Source organism: Antrostomus carolinensis, unplaced genomic scaffold (assembly GCF_000700745.2).
Source record: "Antrostomus carolinensis isolate BGI_N321 unplaced genomic scaffold, ASM70074v2 scaffold37239, whole genome shotgun sequence".
In the NCBI taxonomy this organism is placed as follows: Eukaryota; Metazoa; Chordata; class Aves; order Caprimulgiformes; family Caprimulgidae; genus Antrostomus; species Antrostomus carolinensis.
This window is the reverse complement of record NW_010339894.1, coordinates 36,531-47,144: the sequence shown is the minus strand read 5'-3', so window position 1 is coordinate 47,144 and position 10,614 is coordinate 36,531. Positions and strand designations below refer to the sequence as shown.

General features: G+C 46.0%; 1 protein-coding gene across 1 annotated transcript in view; it reads left to right on the top strand.

Annotated features, from left to right (window-relative positions):
* ATP11C (ATPase phospholipid transporting 11C (ATP11C blood group)) overlaps positions 1-10,614 on the top strand; it is a 42,206-nt gene that overhangs the window by 1,211 nt on the left and 30,381 nt on the right. The window contains 2 exon segments of the mRNA XM_029086985.1: positions 4,554-4,673; positions 6,521-6,610. Coding sequence (XP_028942818.1) covers positions 4,554-4,673; positions 6,521-6,610 — 210 coding nt within the window.

Below are 10,614 nucleotides of genomic sequence, written 5' to 3'. Positions count from 1 at the left end.
AGGCTTGTCCAAACTCGGGCAAAGAATCTGGGGAGTGCTGTGGCCTACAAACATAATTCTTCTATCTCTACATAATGCTGCAGCAGCTTCAAGTCATAAATGATGTTGAGTCGTTAGTTGGATGTTTTAACCATGGTCTGATGCCTTCAGATTGTACATGTTCCTTACTCCTCAAAGGAGAGGTTATAGCAAAATGCCAGGCTTCAGCAGACCTTCCATGGGCATATTGATGTGTGTAGATGAGCTTTTTAAATTCAGACAACGTAAGAAAATAGCCATTATCCCTAATGCCTTCTTTTCAGAACTGCTGCTTCTGGCAATAAATGGGCTTTATACGAAGTTGAAAGTACAGGAAGGTTGGGTGGCAGCAAAATATTTAACAGAAATACGTTCTGCATCCGAGTTTCTCCATGGCGTGAGGAAAGCCGTGCCGCAGGGGCAGCGCTTTGCCTGCCGTGCCTGCATCGCTGGTGACAACGCAGTTATTTATTACTGCAGCCCGGTGCCTGCTCCTGCCCGAGGTGGGAAGCGAAGACAGATAGTGAGCTGCCAGCTCAGAAAGATGTTCCTGACAGAACAGCTTCACTAGCCTCATCTTTATCTCCTATGATTTGTGTTTGACTCTCCGGCTGTTGTTTTCCACCTGAGCTCCTTCAGGAGAAATCTGGTTTGGATGTCCTGCTGAGAGGTTGCCTTGGTGATGGGCTTGGTTAGACACAGGGGGAGAGGAGCAGGAGCCCTGCACTGAAGCTTGGAATGTTGCACAAGACCCGCATCTTTGGGGCTGGTCTTCAAGTGATGCCAACAGGGTAGTTGGCTCTTCTCACAAACACCTCCTTCTCTCCCTCCTCTCGGTTCCTAAGGTGTGCGGTGTCTCCTGGGTGCTGCTTTGTGTCTGCCAGCTGCTGGGAGCTCTTCTGGGTTGCTGGGACACAGTATGGCAGAGAGGGGACTGGGATCAGCTCCCAGCATCCCCAAATCCTCCTGGCTTGGTGGGAGGGTGCAGTGTGGCTTCCCCCTGCGTGGTCCTGAGGCCGTGGGCAGTCTGGCACCGCTCATCCCTGGGGATAGCTCTGGTTCTAAGTGTTCCTGCAGACACCAGGCCTTGGGCAGAGGGAGGTGGTAGAGTGTGTGTGGGGAGGATGCAGTTGTTTGTGTTCTTGGGTAATCCTTTTGACATGGCCGGCTCTCAACGGCAGCAGAAACTCTGGGTTTGCCTTGCACCAGCCTTGCAAAACCCCACCAGGCCATGAGGCAGCCACTTGAATTGTATCCAAATAATATTTCCTTTTTATTTTGCCATCAGAATTAAAATTTTTGATGAAAGGCAGTCGGGAAAAGTAATCTAAATCCTCTCCCTGCTAATCTGCATATTTTATAATTTTCCCAAAAGCCTGGCAGTTACTCCCTAAATCTCCTCTTAAGTCTCCATTGAGAGCTGTTATTAAGACTTAGCAATCTATTAGCAACCCAGGGAGCTGTTCGAGGTGGGCTTGTCAAAATAAGAGCTTTTAATTGCTGAGCTGAGTCAGTGCTTCTTGTCGTGGGCGTCATCGTGGTGTGTGCTTGCTTTCTGGGAGGTGGAAAAAAAAGGAGAGCTGTGGTGTGAAGCCTTCCAGCCGCTCGTGTGGCTGCATGATGGTGTGACACCGTGGGGTGGGCAGGGGAATGGGAAATGAAATGCAGGGAGTGGTGCAGGTCTGGTTAGACCAGAGAGCGAGGACTTCTCTTTGGAGGAGATGCACTGTGGAGGGGTTACTGTCAGCTTTGTAGATGCTTCAGATAAATAACTGCAGGGGAGTCAAGGAGTGGAAGCCCACCCAGGAGCTGGTGGGGATAACTTGATGGGTCTGGGTTGGCTAACACACCACTCCTGGGATTTGGCTTATCTCCTGCTCTGGGGCTTCATGTGCTCCATGCTCCTGGTTTTTCCATGGCTAACTATGGATAGTCTTGCAGAGTAAATACTTGTGTATATTTTTCGAGGAGTGTTTTAACCAGAGCTTTGTTGCTTCCATGCTGATGCGTGTGTCTGGCAGATCCTCACCTCTGCTCCTCCCCACTGCTCTGCCAGCAGTGCACGGGCAGAGGAAGCTCTCGTTTCCTTCCCGTGCTGAAGGGATGCTCACCAGGCATGTCTAGCTCCTGCCTGGGGACACAACGTGGACTTTAGGCTTGGGGACAGTCTGTCTCTGCTCCGTGGCACTGCTGTGGACGAATGGCTCTGCCTGTCGATCCCAGGGCGCAGGTTGGTGAGAGGCACGGCTGCCACCTCCATCATGCAGCAGATACACCAGGGAACCTTTTTTGAATTTAGTTTCTGTTCAGAAGGTGGGCTGTTTGCTGCTGCAGGTGGTGGGGATGAGGCTGGGAGGGTGGTCAGCTCATGCCAGGGTGGTGGCATTCCCTAGCCTGGAGTGTTTGCCTGCCTGGCCCGTGTCTGGGGAGCTGGTTGTTCCTGGTGGAGATGGCAGCAGCTGCTGGGGGTGCTGGTGGCTGCTGGTGGCTTTGCAGCTGGGAGGTGCAGGGAGACAGCACTGGGGTGCAAGAAACTTCCTTGTTCTCTAAGCGGGTGGTGCTGGAGGTTTGAGGATGGCTGTGGTGAGAGTGGTCAGCACTCCAAACCACGTTCAGGCAGGGTGTAAAAACATTTATTTAATTAAAGATGCTGCAGACATGGATGGGGAGCAGGGAGAAGGAAGGGCTGGACAAGGGGGTAATGGTTTTAAACTAAAAGAGGGGAGATTTAGTCTAGATGTAAGGAAGAAGTTTTTTATGCTGAAAGTGGTGAAACACTGGCCCAGGTTTCCCAGAGAGGTGGTAGATGCCCCATCCCCGGAATCATTAAAGGTCAGGCTGGATGGGGCTCTGAGCAACCTGATCTAGTAAAGGTGTCCCTGTTCATTGCAGGGGGATTGGGCTAGAAGACCTTTAAAGGTCCTTTCCAACCCAAACCCTTCTATGATTCTTTTGAGCAGACCCTGCTCCTGGTGCAACAGGATCTGCTCAGTTGCCGCTGCTCCAGATACATGAATAGGGCTGGCTTAGATTTTAATTTGGCTTTTCTTTTTTTTCCTGCTTTCCCCACACAACAATTAGTCCCAGGCCTTGGTGTCTTAGTGTGGATGTTCTCAGAGCACCTTTTCTCCAGCTGGGTTTTGCTTGCAGCTTGACAAGCTGTCTGCAGTGGGCCCTTTGGACAGCTGGGGTGCTGAGCCAGACCCAGGACGAGCCAGGAGCATCCCACTGTGGCAGGTTGAGCCCGTGCCAGGCAACTGACACAGGAATGGGATTTGGCATTTTTGGCTCCTGCCTTGGTGGGGTTTCAGAGCAAACAGGCTCTAGGGTTGAGGATTAGTAAGATTAAGTGGAGTATGGACAGTATGGACAACAGTATCTCAAATGTTTTTAAATGAAGCTATAGGAAGTTGGAAATTTGTTGTATTTAATTAGAAGAGCACTGTTATGTTCATTATATCCAGATACCTTGTTTACTTTGTGTTCTAACCTGCTCCCCATTGGACTGGGAGGATCTGTCTGTAATTTGCTGGGTGCTTTGACCTCCCCTGGAAAGCCTGCAAGGGCCATGGTGATGGCTGGGTCTCTGCTAGAGCCCCGTGTTGCTGATGGCAAATATCTCTTGTGACTTCATGGAAAGGATGCTCTGCTTCCCCTCTCTTTGAGTTTATTCTCCTGCAGTTCCCCTCATCCTTCCCCTGGCTGCTGTGGAGTGGAGGGGCTGTTGCCAAGCCCCAGTGACACCAGTTTATCATTCTCTTGTGACATCTCATTGATTCTGCTGTAAAATAAACCCCCAGCAAGAAAAACTGGCATCCCCAGCACCCCGTGTGTCTTTTTGAGGAGTTTGTGATGCGAAGCTGTTCTGCTTCGTTATTTCTGGCTTTATCTGAGGTTTTACAATGGCAGAAGTACACTTTTTAAAGTGAAATCTCAAGTCTGTGTGCACCAGTGCAGTGGTGAAATGTTTCGAGTGGACTTGAGGGTTTGACAGGAGAGAAGTGTAAGGGAGGGTGCAGTTTACATCGTCCTCCATGAGGTCCCAGGGTAAAGCCTGGAGCTACTGTAGAAACCCAAGGCCGAAGGACTCTCCAGGTTGGGACTAAGAAGACATGTGTAGAAGAGAAATTATATTCCTGATGACTTTAAGTGCTTGATAATGTTATATTCTACTTTGAGAAGGAAAAATTGCCTGGCAGATGGAAGGCACAGGCAACAACTGTCCTGTGTAGGGCAGGAGCGTGATGGATGTGAGCAGTGACCTATCCTGGTGGGGTGTGGGATGGGCTGTGGTCCTGGGGGGCTGGTAGCTGAGCAGCAGTGGGGACCCCAGGTTGCAGGCTCAGCATTACCTTGGTGTTGTGTGTGCCTCTTCGTTCTCTGTGCTTTGGGCAGCAAAGTGAATTTTTGAGGTTGCAGCTGCCTTATTTCCAGGGAACAGCATGGTGCATTCAGAAGCTGGAAGCTATTAATACAAATATTTGACTTTTTTTGAGCTAAAAGCTGTTTTTTTTCCTTTCCTGCTGCCCTGACAGTGTGCTGGGGAAGAGAAGCGGGTCGGTACACGCACCGTGGTGGTCGGGCACCGTCTGGTTTCGGAAGCAGATGCGTACGTGGCACAGAAGTTCTGCGACAACAGGATCGTCTCCTCCAAGGTGAGCTTGCTCCTCTCCCATGGGTGTACCATGTGCGTGTATTCCCTGCACCTGTGTTCACCCTGACTTTATTTGATGGTCATTTTTGAAATTGAGAAACTCAGAGTTCCTAAAAGATGGATGTAAAGGTCCCTTTGCAAGTGGAGAAGCCTGGTATGTACCTTACACCACAGCTCCAGTCTCTGCAAGTCCTTGTCTCTTCCTGTCAATCCCAGTGGGGTGCGTAGAAGTTCATTTTTTTTAGGCTGGATGAAAGCAAATAAAAGCTGCACATTGGTTTTATGGGGTTTTATGGGGTTTTGGGGGTGAGGATTGTTTTTTAATGTTTTCTGGCCTTCCCATTGTGAAGAAAAGACAGGTTAAGTGTAATACAGCACAAGATAACAGCAACTCAGATTTGCAAAAGGGACTAGGGATTATTTAAATAAATGGACAGAAAAATACCATTCCCCTATTTTATTTGGGGGTTTTTTGGGTTTTTTCCTCTCTTGAGATAGGACAAAAATAACCATGTTCTGTTTATCCCTTTGCATGAAAGGGGAAACATTCATATGGTATTAATGCAGCTTTTGTTTATGGTGGAAAACTGTGATGACACCCGTCTGCCTTCTGCTTAGCTTTTTTCCATGACATTCATGAAGCTATTTCAAAAGATTGGAAGCCAATTTGAGTAAAATATCAAACAAGTGGTGTCCCATATTGTCAACACAGCTGGATACATATCACGTTGTTCGGGATTCATGGTGCTCAGCATAGTTAGGCTTCAGTTTTACTGTACTTGAGCTGATTTTCCCTCTCCTCTTTTTTTTATACAGCTTGGATCTTACTTGATTTTATGTCTCTGAGCTGAGTGTTTAGACTGGGGAAATGTTTTAAGTCTGACTGTGCTTCATGTTTAACTCGTGTAGCATTCCCATGGACGTTTCCCTGGCAGGCAAGAGGGTCCTTCAGAGAGGACACACCTTCCCCTGTTTCTGTTTCCTCTCTGACAAAATTGTTTGGTTTAGCACTAATTTAATTCTTCCCTGATTTATTTTTGAATGTTGTGTCCTTGCTCTTTTTTTCCATTTATATTTACTAGGCATGAAGTTTTCTTACCTGACTAGTCTTTTTTTTATAATTAAGGGGACATTGGTCTTGAGACTTGGCTGCTTATTATTCTTTGTTTATTCGAGGCAGACTGAAAGATCAGGTATTAGACCCATTATTTTCCATGTTGTTCTTAAATTCCGTATGTTTTCCAAAGCAAATGATTCAGCAGCCTTCTTAAAATGATAATGAAACATAACCTGATAACAAATTTGTATGGGCAACATGGTGCTTTTTTAACAGAAGAGCCACTCTAGATGGTTTTTGGAATTTGTTTGGAAAAAGAAAAATCTCTGCACTGTGCGTTACCTCTTTGAGGTGATGTCTCTGCAAATGCCTATCTAGAAGTTGTTTACTGAAACAGATCCTTTGGTTTTTATCTTCTTTCACCCTTCACAATCTCCAACTGTGTGGTTTGGGTTATTTTTACAGAAGACAAGTAGTTGTTTACTTTAAAACAAACAAGGAAAAAACTCCAGGTAACTGAGGGACACTTCCAGCTCTTTGATGAACCAGTGGAGAGAGCTGGTGCTGGAAGCTGAAGCAGGAGCTCCATGGCATCTCAGCATCCAGCTACATCGTGCTCCTGGTTTTAAAGCAAGGACCTGGACCTTTGCCTGGTGCACTCCAGGGCTGCTCAGACAGCTCGCTGTGGTGCTCCTTGCCAGGTTAAAGGGAAAATTTTCCTATTTTGTACAGATACTTCACATTTAGTAGCTAGTCTTGGTCTGTTTGTGAGCCCCACTTTCTCCCTGCAGTACACCCTCTGGAACTTCCTCCCGAAGAACCTTTTTGAGCAGTTTAGAAGAATTGCCAACTTCTACTTCCTCATCATCTTCCTTGTGCAGGTAAGAGCTTTGATGACCAGGTTGGGTTTTATTTACATACTGATGGTAAACACAAAACAAGAATTGAAGTTCAAAACTGCCTCTGATGCTGATAAGTGGTTTAAGTGGGTTTTTTTTTAATTGGAGGCTGTGTTATAATTCTGGCACACTATCCAAGGCATAATAAGAAACAAAATATTTGGACCTGTCTGAGATGATGTTTGAATGACTACTGAAACAATTAAATACACATCTTAACTCTTCAACCGTTGAGATCAGTCAACTGGTGAAAAGACATTTGATGCTACAGAATTAAGATCTACTTTTTTTGTCATCTTTATTACTTCTGCTGCATAACTATATATTGTCCCAATAGTACATTGGGAAAATATATAGATATATATAGATATCTGTAACTATATATTGTCCCGATAGTACATTGGGAAAATATATAGTTATATATAGATATCTGTATGTCTCAGTTATAGTGAGTTTCAAGACAAGCAGGAGAGATAGGCTGCACTAAGTAAAATTCAGAAAATGCATAGCACGAGCTTTGGGAACAGGAAGCTTCAGGAAGCTGCTCTGCACAGACAAACCAGCAAATTTTATATATGGACATACTTCTGCTCTGCTTTGGTTAAGGGAAAAATCTTGAGCAAACCTGAATACTCATTTTCTGTTCTGTCAACCCAGAAAAGCAGGCTGTCAAAATGCACTGGGGCGAAGGGAGTTGGGGAGAATCACCGCAGTGCATTGACTCACCTTTTAAATCCTCTCCTCAGGCCTGGGGCTCAGCAGACAACCTGCTCCATGGCTGAAAATGGGCTTCAAAAACTCAGCAAACAAACTACCCCAGCAAATTAAATGGCACTGCAAACAGCCTGCTGTGAGATGGCTTCTCTGGGGTTTTGGTGGTTCAGGTCTGGGATATCGCCGCCTTCTAGGCTGCAGGTTGAAAAGTTGAGCATCTAAAATGTTTTATCCTTACAGTAAAGAGTTCGGGCTTAGAGTTATTTCAGTGGCTGCTGCAGAAATGAAGGATCCTGAGATAATGGACAAGGATGGTTCCTCCTGGCAGGGTTACACAAAAGGCCAGTTTACCCCAGCATCAGCTGGCTCCTCTCCATCTCTTGATTTCTCTGGCCTTGCTCCATTTTGTCAGACTGAATTTGTAATTTGCCTTGAACTGCAGCGATGCCCTGGAGTCGGGATGTCCTTTTTGTGTAGTTGGCCGTTTAATGACGTGGTATTACATTCTCTCTATTGACCTTCTGGCCATGAAGAACGTGGGATATTCTTGATTATACTTACCAAACCGGTTGCAGTTTAGCTGCTTACCCGTTTTAGGCACAGGGTATGCAGGTGAGAGGTGAGCCTGGCTATTCCCCTTTGTTTTTATTCTGTGAGCACCTCTAAAACAAGGAAGCAACCTTCATAGTCTATTAGAGAGAAAAAACAAACCCAACTGAATTAAAAACAACCTGACAGCACTAATACACTGGCTGCTGTACAGAGTAACTGATTGCCCCCAGGCACTTGTTGTTGTAGAGATGTCACTTGCCTTAAAAAAGCACTCAGGGCCACTCCATTCATTTAAAATACCAAGGGTTGTACCTTGATAAATGTCATGTAAAGTTTAAATGTTAGTGCTTATCTTTAAATGACTTTAAATTAATGGAATTGCCCCACGTGCTGCATGAAGAGTGAAGTGTCATGACGCTTGGGGAATTGCCTGGTGCATCTGCTCTACCTGCTGCTGAAACCATTTATCATGATGTCTGTTACTCTGACTCCAAATTCAGCTCTTGTGTTAGAGGAAGTACATGCATTACACATAAAACACCTATTAGTGTGCTAACAGGGATACAAATAACTGTTTCTTTGGTTCATCTATTACAACACTCAAAGGAAATTGTGGGTAAACTCTTGGTGGAAAAGGCTGGCCTGGAGTAAGGCAGTCCAAGTGTGTTTGTAGACAGAGCAAGCTGATGGCAGTAAGCTAATTTAGGAGATGCCAGGAATGAAAAATATCCCGTTTGATTGATGGAGATGACTTCTGGACTGTGGTCTTCAGTCTTCTAAACAATGAGTTAGAAAGAAACTATTAAGTAACAGGAGGATTTTGTCGCTTTTAAGTGGATCCAAATTAAGCTGTTGAAGTCCTAAAGCAACTCGGAAATAGCTTCAAAGGAGTCTGCCTTTGATGTTCTGTCTCGTTGCTCATGTGTCCTTCAGCTTTCCACCAGCCATGAATGGGAAGAGCAGTGTCCAGCCACGGGATGCACAGGTTGTGCAGTCTCCAAATACATTAATGAGTTATTCCAGGGACTTCATCTAATGTTTGTGTTCATACATCTGCCACACAGCATTTGTGTAGACATAAATTGTGTTGTTTGTTTAAACAAATACATGCAACTGTATCTTGTCCAGTGCAGGAGACTGTCCTGCTGGGCAGCAGGAGCTCCTCTTGCCCTTCTTGGCTAAAAGCCAAAGTTGTTCTTGTGTTCCCGAGATCTGTGCAATTTTTACAAGATAACTTCTGGCTGACTGGCCTAAACTTCAAGTGTTGCCACCCCAGTGAGTGGCTGTCATGCATGCTGTGTGTGATGTGCCTGTGTGATGCTTGGCACCATCCTTACTCTACATTGTTCCTCCAAAGTCTGGTTTCTACCAAACTTCGTTTGTACACATTTTACACCCGTTTGAGTCAGCCAGGGCTTTGTGTTCCTGGAAATATTTGTTGTGTTTATCTTGGTTTACCCTCATGCTACTTAACTCATATACCACGTACCTGGCTGCTTCTTGTGATGTTATCTCTTCCACTTTAATATCTTCTGTCTCTTCTCTCTTTAAGTCCAAATATTGGAGCATACAACACTTCATAGAGTTAAAAATTTCCACGTAGCTTCCTCACAGCTGATAAGAGCAGTCCTGTCCTTAACACAGCGTTTTACGAGCAGCCTAAAACAATAAATATACAGATGCTGCTGTTTGTGAGCGTGCCAGGGAAGCACAAACAAGTGGAGGGAGACAAAGTCCCTTTGTGGGGACACAAAGCCTTTCTGCTGAGCTTCCCCATCCCTTTCATCACAGCCCTCACCATCTGCCTCTCGTGCTCCTGTCCTCTCCGGGGACAGCAGTAAAAACAGCCAATTTTATGTGCCCTGGTTTGGAAGGTGGGACAAGGGCACAGCTTGTCCTCCTCTTAAGTTATTCCCTCCCAGTTATGAACCTGTTCTGCAGTTCTTACCCATGGGGCCAAGTCACGATACGGTCAGAAGAAAGGCTGGTGTCCCACAGCCTGAAGGTTGAATTAAGGATGAAGGGGCTTGGTCTTTGCTGCAGCGCTGGCTCGAGTGCCGCAGCAAGCTCAGGAAGGATCCAATTGTCTGCCCCATGACCCTTGTGTGGTTGCTCTGCTTAAATCGTGCTCTGAACTCCAAGTTTGAGAGCTTAAAAATAAAATGTGGCTTTCTCTTTTACTTAAATATTGATGTTCCATTCTGCAATCTATTTCATAGGTAATTTGGGATGATGTGTGTTATTTTTAACCTCTGACCCTCAATGGCTCAAGACAATTGATACTGTTCTCCCGCTCATAACCAGCTGTGTTTTAATGTTCAGATGTGCCCTGTCTCCATTGCCAAAGAGGAGAAATGGCCCTCCTGTGGCTCAGTGAGAATTGAGGATGATTTTCACTTCACACATTGCTGCTGCTTCTGACCCATCCTCCTCCCCTGCCTCAGTCCTCTCCAGCACACCCCATGGTGGGAGCCAGCTCGCTGGCATCCACACTTTGAGTAGTTGCCTTCATGTAGCCTCTCCCCAGCAGTCCATTCATCCAGACTTTTGTTTCCCACTAGAGCAAGGTCCAATTTAGGTTTTAAACTTCTGATATGGTTTTTCCCACCTGAGGACATCCCATGGTTTTCAGGAGGAGGTATTGTAGTCTTCGTGAGATGGAGGAGAGCACCCCTGAGGATGCCTGTGCTGGTCCTTCTGGTGTGCCCCATTGTTCCCTT